Here is a 16,155-nt window from a genome sequence, read left to right as displayed (position 1 = left end):
CTGTTCTTCTTGTATGCGTAAATGTTGTTTGTAATGTCAACAAGAGCTCATGTCTTTTGCAGAAGGCAAGACGTTATATTTCTTTGCCAGCATGTCCAGTGTGGATTTGAACACGGTTCACCAATGGTTCATAGTCAGCAGATTTTCAATATTAGCTCAAGAATTATTGACCCGCAGGAACCACGACAATATAGGTAGGAGGCCGGTAGGTATTTAAGGGGGTGTGTGACTATGTTGGCGGCAGACATCAGAGTGGGGGCACAAGGCAGCGTGCTGATCCTTCTTGTGATGAAGACATTGAGAGACAAACTACATCGTAAGATTGATTGATAAAGATTAAGCCACCCAAGAGGTGGCACGGGCATGAATAGCCCGTAAATCATCGTAAGTGTTGATGCGAGTTGTATATCTCAACAAGCGGGCTCTAGATGCCTTTTCATTTTATATCCTCCTTCTTAGTTCTTACTTGTTTCTTGCACAGTTTAATTGTGCATAAAAGGAAGGAAAGCTAAATGAATATTGATAGTGTGGCCGAGCTTTGTGAAAGTGAGAGGCAAGGCCAGTAGTTGATGGTGGGCGCTAGTTGAATTATTAAAATGTGTTTGTGATGGTGCAGGTGTCGCTGTGTTCTCGCCTGGTTGTACTTGCTGTGGATGATCTGCGGCTCTTGGCTCTCGCCTCCCAACTACTTAATAGTCTTGTGAATAGAGGATCTTACATTTAAAGCTGTGTATGTGGCTCTCTTGGGCGGTGAGCTGGGGAGTGTCGCCCGCTGGAAGGGAACGCTGAAATTATGGCGACGTGAAAATAATATACAACACGTGTTTCCTTGAACATGTTCTGTACAAGGCAACAGCACGTGTGCTTCACGTTCTGTTGACGGAGACCTTGTACTTAAAGTGCAGCCGATTACGCTTGATTACCCAGGTATGTGCAGACAGCCCAGTTGACGCTCTATATTGTGAAGGCCACAAAATATATTCACATGTGGTCCTGCCAACACGTTGGTGTTGTGTATGTGTGTGAATACTTGTGTTTGGGTGTGACGGCATGGTCATTTGCTAATGAACTTCTTAAGAAGTTCCTCCCCCTCCCCTCCACACCCCCGTGGGGGGAGGGGAGGGGGCGTGGGGGAGGACTCCAGGAGTGGGGGGGGGTGCTCAACCCGTCCTCCTAAACGTACCATTTTTTACGGAATAGACCAATCTATTAAATTTGCGACGTGTTGGTCAAATTTCAAGCACCGTAATAATGAGGTTATCTATAAGTTGGCCTCGATAGGGTTGCTTCGGTCCGTACGCTTCTGGTTAGACCAAAACTGTTAATTTTTGACGGAGAGGCAAAGTGAGAGAATCGGGAGGGGAAAAATACACACACACACACACTTACACTCCCCCCCCCCACACACACACGTACACCCCCACCTACCCACACCCACGTACACCCCCACCCACGTACACCCCCACCCACACACACGTACGTACACACCCACCCACACACACGTACGTACACACCCACCCACACACACGTACGTACACACCCACATACACACATTGCCCACACGCACACATACAAGCAACACACGCGCACTACACACCTCCCACACAACCTCTCCCCTTCCGTAGATGTCTCTCCACTTAACTTTCACCTCCAACACCTAGACATTCTAGACGACTCTTCGATGAGCAGGCCAGATCTAACACCAGAATCTTTACGGTTTTGTTGTTTATGCTCTATCATAATATTTTACAAACATAATCATTTGGCATCTTTCATAATTTGCAATATTCGTGTGATGTCTGGAGAACGCCTCCCATGTATCGGCTTTGAATGTAAAAACTTATATAGGTGAGTGCAAGATGCAAGGTCCCTATTATTACTGCGTCATGTATGTCTTCGGGGGCATGGCTAGGCAAAACAATTAAATTAGTTTTGGTGTGAGATGGGAAGTCCGGGGTGGGGTTAATGGCGCGGGTGAGGGCCAGGTGGTACTACTATAGTGTTGCCGTAATGGTGTGTGGTGATGGTTATCACATGCGATAGTCCCTCTTTACTCTGTATCTTACTAGCGCAGGCTACACTTGCCAGCACTGGCTGCCGGGAAGTACTGTCTACCTCTATATGCCCTCACCAGCTAGCCTGTTGCGTTGTATTTAAACTTTTCTGAGGTTCGATTTCGGTATCGAATCTAACCTTAAAGTTGTGGATTGAGATTTTGTTCACAACTTCTTCTTTCAGTGCATTTCACTTGGCGATCACCTGGGCAGGATATGATTATTTCTTTACATTTTGCTCGTCTCATTTACGTTTCCAGCTTTCCACCAATGTCCGTCCTCTCTGTTTACATAGGCCTGTCCTTGTTCACCTGGTCTGTTCCCCTCAGTATTGTTGTTGTTGTATTAGATTCAGCTACTTAGAACAAAAGTTCCAAAGTAGCACGGGCTATGGTGAGCCCGTAGTGGACTTACTTACCTGGCACAGGAGCGGGGCTGAGTCCCCTCCCCTCAGTATGTTTTGTGTGATCTTATCCCCTCTTACTTCTTTCTCTCCTCTAGGGTTGTGAGATTGAGTTCCCTCATTATGTCCTTGTAGCTTAACCATTTCGGTTGACACTCATCTTGTTCCAAGTCTGCACTTTTCTAATTTTGTTTGTGCTTCACTAGGTACGGATTCCAGGCCGGTACTGCATATTCCACTTATTGATCTAACGTAGGCTGTAAATATTGCCTGCTTCCCATATGCTGCCGCTGTTACCCTGTTTGTCCCAAGTGTTGGAATTACTATCCCGTTCTACCACAAGGAAGGTAGGTCTTCTTCTCTTTCCAATTCCTGTCGTCGTCTTTGCCTTGTAGGATAGATTTTCTTCGTTGCCTATCTCCCTTTCCCACCTTCATTACCTTCCACTTGTTAAGACTGAAATCTTTAACAGGTGTTTGTCTGTTTGTTGCCCTCCCCTAGAGTGTAGCAAGGTCTTCCTCAGTAGTCCTCCACCGTGTTTACATTCCTCATCTTGACAAGGATCAAGAGGAGGAATGTAATCAACTGCGGCAGGAATGTTGCCTGAGGCTGCGGCGCCTACTGACACTTAAAGTAATTCAAATGTAGAATATGGCTGATTTAAGGGAAAAATTAAATTGTTAATGATGTGTGCTTATTACAAATATATTCCTATTTAAAAAATCGACATTTGAAAAATGAATTGTGTATCTGAAGACAGTGGGCAATTAGAGTGCAAGACTAGGGCGAGTTGTGTTTGACCATCATGCTAAATGTTGAGTGTTCAGAGTGCGAGGCAGCGGCAGGGTTGCGGTGCACGGTGCCACTGGCAGACAGGCAAGGGCGGTGGGCAAGGTCGCGTACTACTGGTCACCTGTTAGGTAGGTAGGAAGGTGCCCGCTGACTGACCGCCTCCCCTCCACCTGCTTCCTCAACACCTGACACACCAGTGTGTGTGTACTTACCTAGTTGTGGAACGTTAGTTGTGTGTGAGAGCGAGTGAGCAAGCGAGCGAGCGAGTGTGAGTGAGGGGGTGGGAGGCGGGATAGAGGAAGGTAGGCATGCAGTCTTTTTGTTTGGGGGGGGGGGGGTGTAGAGGCCAATATATGCGTGCGCACACAAGGAAGGCAGGCAGGCAGGCTTCCTCAGTTGCATTTAGGCTGCTTCTCTATATTAGGATTCAAAGCATGTTCGCGGGTGTAAATCTCAGTTGCTCTTCAAATGATAGATATTTATTCAAAACTAGTCAGGCGTTATCGAGACGAGGAAGATAGGAGGGAAGGTGTTGTGTTTACTTTACAGAGCCGCGCACATGGCTTCCCTTGGCATACGTTGAATTTGACCTATTGTTGCTTCCCGACCATTTCCTTAATGTGTGTGTTTTTCTGACCCTGCTGGTGTAGCTGTTTTCTTATTAGAGCACCGACTCGTTACATTCAAACTTTGTGATTTGTTCCCATTGATAACTGATGTTGAGTCGAAGATTTGTTAGCCTAACGCATAGATTCGCGAATGTTGTGTTCGTGCAGCGCTAATGATTCTCTTTATTGCAGTGTCTGATAAATTATTTGCTCAATATGTTCTGTGTTAAAGATCAAATAGCCTATTCGTGATTTACTGTAAAATTAAATTACTGGTTATGTTGCTCTGCCCACATGTGGATGAGTTGTGCATGTTATATAATTATCGGAATGGTAGGCGAGTGCCGGCGGAGGGTGTGGCTACAAGGTGAGCACAGGTGCACCACCGCCTCTACTTCCATGTTGTTGTTGGTTTAGAGTTAGCTACTCAGAACAAAATGTCTTCGTAGCACGGGTTATAGTGAGTCCGTAACTCTACTTCCATGCTGTCATTTATACTCATTTATACCTCATTTGTACTTGTGTAATGATTGCCCTTACCTCATAATAACGATCTTAATCATGGCTGCCCGCCCTTATTTTTCTGCTCGTCAAAGACCAAATGTTCATTCCATGCAGCCGCCAACCCCTCCCACCCTTCCTCCATATGAATGAAAAACGCTTTCCTTACACACGACTCGCAGCTGATGACGTTCGAATATTTCTCGAACAGTGCTTTGCTGACGATACTACCAGAAGTACTGATGAATCAGTCAGGGTAACTACCAGAAGTACTGCATCAGAAGGGTTGTGTTGACTTTGTGGGCCTGCAACCCGCGGCCAGCAACAGGGCTAGCAATCAAGTCCTCAAAACGCCTGGCATTAGACCGGGCTGCTTGTGTGTGTAAGAACTCCCGAAGCGAGACATGGGTAAACCAGCATAAAGTTGGTCGAGGCGGGTTTTCTTAACTTCATTCTACAATTTTAAATTGGATGAAATACAGTCCGAAGTTTGCATGACTGACAGTAGCTATGGTCTTTCACGGGCGTAGCCAGCCCTGAGGGGAGGGCGCTAGGCTTGGGAGAGCCTGGTGGTCATGCAGTTTGAGCTTAGTGGCTATTGCTGGAAGGCAAGTTTTTACAGCTGGAGTTCCCGACAGTAAGTGCTGGCGGAGGTAAACTTGTGGCCAGAGATGTGAGTGGGGATCCCTCGAGGGGCTCTTTGCTTCCTCTCGCAAGAAGAAATGTTGCATGACTTCCATTGAAGTGCTTTTTATGTTGTCTGAAGAGAACTTTATATATATATATATATATATATATATATATATATATATATATATATATATATATATATATATATATATATATATATATATATATATATATATATCGTACCTAGTAGCCAGAACGCACTTCTCGGCCTACTATGCAAGGCCCGATTTGCCTAATAAGCCAAGTTTCCTGAATTAATATATTTTCTCAATTTTTTTCTTATGAAATGATAAAGCTACCCATTTCATTATGTATGAGGTCAATTTTTTTTTGTTGGAGTTAAAATTAACGTAGATATATGACCGAACCTAACCAACCCTACCTAACCTAAGCTAACCTATCTTTATAGGTTAGGTTAGGTAGCCGAAAAAGTTAGGTTCGGTTAGGTTAGGTAGTCGAAAAACAATTAATTCATGAAAACTTGGCTTATTAGGCAAATCGGGCCTTGCATAGTAGGCAGAGAAGTGCGTTCTGGCTACTAGGTACATTATATATATATATATATATATATATATATATATATATATATATATATATATATATATATATATATATATATATATATAACTGTACTTGGGAAATTACTTATATCTGTATATTGCTCCAAACATAAATTGTATTTGGTTACCCTACCTTACCTTGAGATGATTTCAGAGCTTAGCGTCCCCGCGGCCTGTTGTCGACAAAGGCTCCTCTTTGCGGGACTGGTTAACCAGGCTGTTGGACGTGACTGCTCGCAGCCTGACTGTATGAGTCACAGCCTGGTACAGCGTTAGTTGTACCAGGCTGATCCTCGGAGTAGATATTCAAAACATGTATTAGTCAACGTTGTGATGTGTTTTGTGCTTCTACTGTATAGTAATATTGACTATTAGTGATATCAGACTTGCACTTTTATCTTCTCGGCTTTACGCAATAAAGGAGAAGTATAGTATCGGGTTGGAATTCTCTGCCGGAATTTAAGTACAAATAAGAGTTTTGAGAATTGCCGTACAGAGAACATAAACGGCACGCATAGAAACGATAAAACCTGTCTAAATTATTGGGACCGTCTCATTCCTCTCAAAATGTACTCTTTGGAAAGGAGACGAGAAAGTTATAAAATAATATGTACATGGAAGATACTTGAAGGCTAGGGCCCAAATGTGCCCAGTAGAATAACAACATAGTGGAACAAAAGATACGGAAGGAAATGCAGAATAGAACCAATGAAGAGCTGCCAGACACAATCATGGAGCACTGTCTGAACATCAGAGGTCCACAGCTGTTCAACACCTTCCCAGCAAGTATTAGAAATATTGAAGTAACAAAGGTTAATGTATTCAAGAGGCACTTAGATAAGTTCTTGCAAGTAGTGCCCGATCAACCAAGCTGTAGTGGATATGTGGGCTTTTGGTCGCTCCAAGAAACACCCTGTTGTCAGAAGTAGGCCGAGCTCGGGGAGTAGAATTCTCAGAACCTTCTCCAGTTATGCTCCAGGTAACACAGCTGACTTTCGTCGACAGGACTGGACAACATTACTTACTTAACATTTCCGAAAGCTAGTAATCAACGCCGTCTTCTCACATCGCATTTTGACGTCAAAATCCCGAACGGACAAATAAACGGGTTCTATACATCATAGCTGTATACAAACATTCACGTTTTCTATGCGTGGTCGATACTATAGGTTCAATCTATAGTACGCCATATTCTGTCCGTTATGGCAACTCAAGAAGAAGGGCTGAATATTTATATGCTCGTTCCTGGCAATAGTAATGTCCGTTCTTGCATAATAGGTTGTTTATATACCTTGTTAACCTAGTTGATATTTGTTTATTACTGCTGGTAATCCGATTTGTCAGCAAGCTTAACCAAATCTATATCTAATTAGTGGAAGCAACATAATTACCTCTGCCTCTTTTTGTTTTGTTGGCCGAGGTGACATAAGGTATTACTCAATTATACTCAATTATTAAAAGTGGTGGTGGAGGCGGCACCACCCTTGCCTACGCAGTGGCCACAGTGGGCGCGACAGTAGAGGATCGATGTGGTGCCGCCGGCGACCATGGAGGTGTCTGGCTCTTCACCTCCCCTACTCCAGGTCCCTTAAGTCAGGGGTCTTTGGCTGGGAGGGAGGGAAAGAGGATGGGGGAGTAGTCAGTCCGTTTTCTTAATTTGCTACTCTGTAAAAAAGTAACAATTTAGCCTAACCAGAAACGAATGAACCTCGCCAATCCTACCGAAGCCTATGGATAGAAAGCGTTAAAATTAATGTTTTTTTTTTTTTTTTTTTTTTTTTTTTTTTTTTTTTTACTAAACGTCTAATTTATAAGCGATTGATAGATTCATTACATGACCAGCTATGTTGTAAAGTTATAAAGCTTGTGTGATAATATTTATCGGAACATTAACAGTACAGCATGCAAATTGTAATATTTGTTACCCAATATTGTGTGGCTTCACTAACTGATACTACTGTTTACTTTCTGTACAGGATTCGGCCTCAGATAGCCCGGGAGCTGATAGAGATGTGTCGGGTGTGTACCAGTGTGACGCCGGGGGAGCCACAGGTGTGGCTAGGCTCCGACAAGGCCTTCACATACGACTATGTCTTCGACATGGGCACCAACCAGAGCCAGGTGTACACCACCTGCGTCGAGGGGCTCGTCGAGGGATGCTTCGAGGGATATAACGCCACAGTCCTCGCATATGGTCAGGTCAGTGTCATACAAATGCATTCGAACCATCCACACACATTTTGTAACTAATAGTTGTTACAGTAGGCCTACTGTGCATATCTCATTTGTGTATTGCATGCAGATAATATGCCTATACTAAAGTACAAATCAAACCACTAATGCCATGTGTTGGTTTAGACGGGGTCGGGTAAGACATACACGATGGGCACGGGGCTGGAGGTTGACAATGGGGAGGACGTAGTGGGCATCATCCCGCGCGCCGTCCATCACCTCTTCAGGGGCATCGAGGAGCGCAGAGCCGCGGCCCAAGAGTCCGACACGCCGCCCCCAGACTTCAAGGTCACCGCTCACTTTATGGAGCTTTACAACGAGGAGATTATCGACCTCTTCGAGCCTAGTTTTAAGGTGAGTAACTTTGTGATGTCCTTTGCAAACTATATTCAAGTTCAAGTATGTTTATTGAGACAAGAAAAAAAATACATCTCAAAGGAATAGAGCAGCTTAGGCTATTTCTACTCCCTTTAAAATTTATTCATAGTTGTAAGCCATTAAATTATATTCGTTTATCACTGTGCGAGATCTAAGTGCACTCGTTCAGTGCCCCGTTGGATTTTGAATGCGTCCTGTTTTAGTATCGTTCCTAAATATACTTGGATTATTATCTACTCCAGCATCTGCATCATTAATATGTTTATGAATAAGAGGTCGGGTTCAGTTGTCCTCTTCAACTTGACGCCATTTAAGGTTCTGTTTTCAGTCTGTTAACCATAGTCTTAGATGCCCTGGAAGTCGAAGAATACAGTTCTGTAATATACGGATATACAGAACACTTTCATAAAGTTTTCAATAAATGCAAAAATCAAATCATATTAAAGTACGTTCAATGTAATAACTGTCAGAGTGGGCATATAGGTATCCATTGGAGACCATTATGAGTTTTCAATCATAATGTGAGTGTCAATCATAAAATCAGTGTGAAAATCACCCTGATTTTCACAATCAGTGTGAGACATTGAGTCTCACAGGTAGACTATGTATTCCGGGGTGGGTACCAACCACAGATGTTAAAAGACAGGTATAACATTTTAACATAATATAAAACATATCAACTATACTGTAGATGGCAAGGAAAATAGCGAAATAATAATAAGATAATAAACTGAATAAGAAGGTAGTACTTTTAAAGCATTTGAACTTACTAGAGTGTAATAATACTCGTATATATTAGATAGGGAAAATACTAATACTCATTTAATATAATACACACCTGGATAATACTTACACATGCTAGATACGAGTAATGCTTACGAATAATACTTGCACATGCTAGTCTAGGATAACACACATTAAAAGCTGGGTTAATGTTGCACAATATCAGCCCCATGTATGGCAGAGTATAAGTAACGATCCCGAATATGTGCAGAGGATATTTACTGCCCACTTCCCTTCCAACACCTGAACAAATCCACAAGGGCCTTTAATGAGGGTTCGAACCTATGCACTGGATGTTCCCAGACACGCGCTACACTTATAACACCAGCTATGCACAAACACTGTCCGTCCCTCTTTGCCCTCACACTCTGTTTTCCGTCAGCCATCGTACCATAATTTGTGAGTTAAGACATTCAATTGCGAGGAAATTACGCCATTAAATAAATGGCGTTAAAGCGGAACTTTGCCCCATCCTCTAGTGAAATATGAGACTATAAGAATCAAGGTAACTGCAAACGGCTTATTTTTTTATCTTTATTTAATGAAATACATTATAAATTATATATACATACATTTTACAAGGCAAATATATACATTTTATATACATTTTTATACATAAAAAATACATTTTTACAAGGCAATACCTTTTTACATATATAATAGTATAATTCTCAGTAAACAAGTGTTTCTTATTATCACAGAGCATGATCTTTAAACCCCAAATGTTATACTTATTTTTCTTTAAATGATTTACAATTTTAGAGATTATATTTACATTAATTTACATGGGAAATTATTATATTTATATATATAATTCTCAGTAAACAAAGTTTCCATACCATCACCGAGCATGAGCCGTAAACCCCAAATGTTATACCTGATCTTGCCTCGCAAGAACTTCATAATTTTGTCTACTGAGTAACACTCCTGCCTGTCTATACACACACAAAAATGTAATCAGAAAGTAGCATAATTATTGTATTCTTAATTTTCTTGCATTTTATGTCAATATGAAACATTAAAATCCTCATTAACTCCACTCTAATACTTTGGTCCACATAAAGCTTTAAGAGCGTCTCTAATCCAGTTTACAAGAACAACTTTCTGCTTACAGAAATAAAGTATATGCATAGTATTCTCAATTTCAGTACACTGGTCACACCTATTGTTGTCCTTAATGCCCAACATCAACAACCTATCATTAATAGGGAGGATCTCATGAATATAGCGATACAATAGCTCACGTTGTTTTGGGTCAATAAATTTAACATGAAGGGTTGCCCATATTGCCTGCCAGCTAAAGAGTGGATCTGCCTCCTCTACTCAAGGAGCTATATTTGGGAGTAGAATATCATACACTTGTTTACTGTTCATTATTATTATATATACAGGTATATGTATATGTATGTCTAACCTACGCTTGAAACACTCAAGTGATATTTCAACCACACCACACTGGTGCTATCGTCACCACCTCCACACTGGTGGTGAGCTCACCCAACACTGGTATACGACCGCCTTCAGTCCCGCTGCTTTGATGTCTAATGACTCAAAGGTTTGGCACATCACTCATATGCAATTTATGCTTTTTTCAAAATGATTCACAGTGTATGCACAGTGAAATACACCTCTATATATATATACTCTGTGTTTACATTATCATCTTGACCGGTTATAGAAGTTAAACCTTAACCTGAGCTGGCTTTAAGCATATTTGATATGTTCAAGCGGAACTGTTGTCACAAAGTTATTGTACGGAACTTTGTATGGAGGTTTTGTACACATTGACATGTTTAACATATATAGCCTTCAAATAAATGTCATTTTGTATATGTATTCTATAATCTATGGCAAAATTGTATTGAGAATGGATAGCAGCACCACGACTGTATTATTAACATTTTTTACATTTACTCTACACAAGTATTAGGCTTCATTGCGCTCACATTATACCTTTCATATAATGCATAATTTACGTGATTTAACTTTTCAATATCCTTAAGCTTAAATTTATGCGGTGTTATTATGCTTCTTTTGTTTTGATACTTGACCATCTGGGATTCACCACAGATGTTTGCCCGAATTCTCTGCATCTTAATCTGTTTCTCTTGAAGCCAAAGAGTGAAGCTTACCTGGAAATTCGACCGTTCTACTTCATTTATGACTAAGTCAAAGGCCCCTTCCCCTCCGTTCTCCTTTGCCAGAGTCCGTGTCCATGTGAAAACCTGATCTATATATCGGATTGGTTTAAAGATAGATGTCTATTTGAAATTCGCATATCCTCAAAATACTAATGTGTAATGGGTTTAACGTGTTACATGTCTCTGTAGTCTAGTGGGTTTAGTAAAGCGATTCATTACTGCACTGTGTTCACATTTCGCTTCCAGTAGAAAACAACATATGAGAGTAAGAACCAGTATATTGTGAAGACTAATAATAACAAACAGCAGCTCCCCTACGACTGTAATATCTCCATAGCTTAAACAAATACGTATTAGCGTTAAGACTTACCATTACTGTATAATGATTAACTGTGAATATATAGCTATTGAAATAGAACGTTGTATGAAACTAGCTGATATTATAATTATAAGGTGTGAAGGATAGATGCAGTTATTGTTCAATATTCAATCGTGATAGATTGAGTCTGCAACCTTGCAGTGTTGTGCAGGCTTAAAGATGAAGTCATTTGTTTACCAAAGTTCGCCAGGCTTTTTGACACGCTGCCACCAAGGTGCCGTCTTTCGCTGGCTGACAATTTAAACACTGTGCACATCGCCTAGTGTATGTAGTAAAACGGTATATTTAGTCGAGTTTATCATTTAGTTCGTTATATTTCTTACTAATCGTGATGAAACGATACGTATACTAGCTTAGTAGATTAAGAAGCATAAATATAATATCGAATAATGGAAAGGACATGATGGGACTAGACCAACTGAAATTGACCTATTGCCACTCGAAAACATCTAACACAACTTAACCTAACTTTGGTCTAACTGTACAATTGTAATAATTTATATTTGAGAAAATTCCTTAGTTTATAACGGGGAATATAGACATTTATGAATGCGTCTTTGAGGTGGACGAGGTTATATCCTAGCTCATTATGAAAAAACAAAATTTTTTCTTTAATTTTTGTTTTAATTTGTAGTGTTTATTCTAATATCTAATTGGTTGGCTGGCTTGTTTTAATATCATTGTAAGACGACTTTCTTGTATGTTGCTAGATCATTGTTTACTCTTTTATTTAAGGTGTTTGGTTTGCGCTTAAAAAGCTGAAGGTAATGATAGACAAAAATAGTACAGTATTGGTTTGAGGTTTTGGGTAGGATGTTCTGTAACAGCTTGAGGAAGAGAAGAGGATCAAATTTGGTGCCTAGGGAATGGACGCCAATGTTATAGGAAGATTAGTTTTGTCAGTTAATGGCTACGTATTGGTGTCTGCTGTTGACCTGTGATTTTGTAGTTTTTAACCTACAATTAAATTGGGGGGGGGGGTAAAAATCTTCGACTTGGGCCAGGGACATACGTTTTTCTTAACTAGAATTTAATCTTCGTGCTCAAATAATTAATGTAGAACCAAGTGAGGAAGTTGGTGAGGCACGGGATGTCATATCAATTAATACTGATGAGCTGGGAAAGCACTTGTGTTGTGGCAGTGAGCAACCAGCAAGGGCCAGTATCCTGTCTGAGTCACGGACATATATTAATTTGGCAAGGCACCAGTGTGGTTTTGCCTCCCACCACAGCTCCATCACAGATGCTCGCCAGTGATCCCTACTAGTAAAACACCTTTAACATTTATGTATGGCTTTTAACCCCCAGCCCCACGAGGCTAGTCAGACTATTGTGATTCGAGTGTTACAAAAACATAGTTATTAGGTCGGATTAGCAACCATCATCAGGGTATGATCCAGGACCCTGCGAGAAGTAAGGAAGTTAAGTGAGTTAAGGCTTACCGTGAATGAGAGCATTAGAATATAGAATGGGTCTTAAATAATAGGTTGACAGAATTTTCTCTGAAATGATTAAATTAGTCGAAAGACAGAATGTTGTACTACATGCAAAGGACGTGCTCGGTTAATAGTGTCATTGAGGCGTCTACGTGGACTTCTTTAAGAAGCAATTAGATAAGCTCCTGCAAGAAGTGCCGAATCAACCTGGTTAGTGCATATGTGGGCCTGCGGGCCGCTCCAAGCCATATCCTGTTGGACCAAGTTATCGCAAGTAGAGTCTGGCCCCAGACAGAGCTTGGGGGAGTAGAACAACTCTAGAATCCTGCTCCAGGTAAACACTGACTCTTGGATCACTAATGTGTCTTCACACTTGTGAGTTTGTAACTTCTTCGCAAACAGTTGGTGAGAGGCGGCTATCACTGAACGGCCAATTCACACACTTTCTTAGTAGGAACTAAGATATAAATTACGTAAATTGGTCTCATTAATTTTAATTAGATGATTTAATGTAGGGAAAATTGAAATGAATGAGACAATTACAAAATATATATATAATGGAATACGTAGTATAGGTACACCAGCCTGTCATCCATAAATTATAGCACTTAACTAATTGGTGCAACGTTAGAAAATTAACAGTTGTACCTTGCAAAAGATCAAACACGTTTTGTACTACAGTATATGGAATCTGTAGAGTGCACGAGAAAGAAGGTAACAACTAAAAAATCTTTAACTTGCCTAGTATATCACTTAAATGAACAAAATTAGGCCTAAAGTTGTGTATATTATGCTTACGATAAATTTTTTTGCCCTAAGACAAGCTAGGCTAGGTTGTATGCATAGTTACCACTCCACTTTGTAGTATGCCATTTGGAATATTCCGTAGTACGAAACGTGAACTCTTTCATGGTGGAGAAACTGGCCATTTTTGTACGCTCCACCAATGGTTGCTACAAAGTACTATAATTTTGGGGGGATTAGTTGGGTAAATAGTTGACATAATAATATTTAATAAATGTTTATTTAAAAAAAATATATTATTTAATATTCAATAAATTAATTTAATAAATACTTGGCCTCAAGCCCGAGCATCGATCCCTCTATATACTAAGGAGTATTTAAGCTTAAACTACGGCTCACAATATTACGGCAGTGAAGGGCTTATATCGCAGCGAATTTAAAACAAGTGCAGACACAACTGAGGTGGGAGCGTGAGAATAAAGTGAGTGGCAGGCCGGTAGTGGAGACGGTGGAGAGCCGGGCCCTCCCGCTCCTCCTGCCCTCCTGGCCCTCCTGGCTTTCCCGCCCTCCTGGCCCTCCCGGCTTTCCCGCCCTCCCTGGCCCTCCCGGCTTTCCCGCCCTCCTGGCCCTCCCGGCTTTCCCGCCCTCCGGCTTTCCCGCCCTCCGGCTTTCCCGCCCTCCTGGCTTTCCCGCCCTCCTGGCTTTCCCGCCCTCCGGTCTCTCCCGCCCTGCTACCTCTCCCGGCCCTCCCGGCCACCGTTAGCGCCGCCGCCCTAAGTACGAACGTCCTGTGCAACCACCTGGTTTTGGCTTACAGCAGCCACCATGGTTAGCCAAGCCATGGATACCTGCTCCCATGATCTCTAATGTAATTCATTCATTTTACAGTATTATAATCATATTTACCTTGGGAGTTTAAAACATTGTGCGTACTCACCGAAGTGTACTTTTGGGAGTTAAGCTACAGCTTTTGGTTTCACTTCTACCTTTGATAGATTGGTATACAGATTCCAGAGTCTATTAGGCTGTCTTATCTTCGTTTCAAGCTGTGTATGGAGTCAGCCTCCACCACTCGGGTATTCCATTTGTTCGTTATTGTTACTGTAAAAAATGCATGTTTATGGCTTATTCGGTTACAGTAATTAGTTCACACCTGTCCTTGTTTGTGCATCATCTATATCGAATAGATTCATTATCTGCCATATCTACTCACAAATATTTTGTATGTGGTGATCATGTCTTTCCTGACTTTTCTTTCATCCAGTGGTGTGAGGATTAATTTCTTTATTTTTTCCGTGCAACTTATACCTGTCGGTTCTGGTACTAGTGTAGAGGCATACCTATGGTCTTTCCAGCTTTGCTTTCTATTTAACGAGATAAGGGGAAACCATCCTGGCTACGTGTTCAAGAACTTATCTGGCAGGCAATATACCATCCCGTCCTTTCAAGTTGTCCCAACAAACAGAAAATGATGTACCATATTAACCAAACTTTACAGATGGACCCACTCACAGAAAACAGGAATGTTTGTGAGCCACTGTGATTTATACTACATACAATTTTGTCCATTGGGGGATTTTGACGTCAAAATGCGATGAACATTTTGACGTCAAAAAGGCAATCTGTCCTCTTCCAGAGGACAGATTGCCTGTACAGGGTCCAAGGTGACTCACTATTCAGATATCTAAAGTCAATTGATACGTCGGTCAACCTTCCATGTACACCTACTATATATATACTTGCCGATATTTTAAATAGATACTCTGATTTTTTTGTATTTGTAAAACACTTTATATTTCGTTACATCTTGTAGCTAACTTGCAAATAATAATTTGGCATTATCAGGACAAATGGGTATTTGGCATTATCAGGACAAATGGGTATTTGGCATTATCAGGACAAATGGGTATTTGGCATTATCAGGACAAAGCCGTCGGCTTTGACAAGCCGACGGCTTCCTGTCCTCATCGAGTCCACTAAAGTGTTATAGGCCCTCAGGTAAATTGAGGTAATTCAGATAAAGTAACTTCGATAGCGCTGTCATGACATTAACTGAGATATTGATGATGTGATACTAACAAGCAGCGCGGAAGTGCTACCAGGCAGGGGTCTCCTGCTATTAATTAACTAGGAGAGTTATATTAACTGGCAAGTAGTGTTGTCGGGCCATATAACTGGCAGGTCCTCGTATCTGGCCATTAAAAAATAAGTGTGTACAGAAAGGCAGCCTATATAGCCTTCAGTGGGTGCCGAGGGACTGTGGCCCATATGTCATCTGTGAGTAAGTGTTAGAGTTGTTTGGAAAGTGAATGTGAGTCATGCATTGTTTCTGCTCTAGTGGTCGGGACCATTTGTCAGGTGTGCCAGGTGTGTACTAGCCTAGTTGTGCTTGCGGGGGTTGAGCTCTGGCTCCTTGGTCCCGCCTCTCAACTGTCAACCAACTGGTGTACAGAT

General features: G+C 41.3%; 1 protein-coding gene across 1 annotated transcript in view; it reads left to right on the top strand.

The window, feature by feature from the left end:
- Klp31E (kinesin-like protein 31E) overlaps nt 1-16,155 on the top strand; it is a gene marked incomplete in the record, with an annotated part of 248,841 nt that overhangs the window by 183,887 nt on the left and 48,799 nt on the right. The window contains 2 exon segments of the mRNA XM_069319410.1: nt 7,585-7,807; nt 7,967-8,194. Of these exon segments, the coding sequence (XP_069175511.1) occupies nt 7,585-7,807; nt 7,967-8,194 (451 nt within the window).

The sequence above is a fragment of the Procambarus clarkii genome, chromosome 93 (genome assembly GCF_040958095.1).
Source record: "Procambarus clarkii isolate CNS0578487 chromosome 93, FALCON_Pclarkii_2.0, whole genome shotgun sequence".
NCBI lineage: Eukaryota > Metazoa > Arthropoda > Malacostraca > Decapoda > Cambaridae > Procambarus > Procambarus clarkii.
The sequence above is the reverse complement of the archived record's forward strand: the minus strand, read 5'-3'. Positions and strand labels throughout refer to the sequence as shown.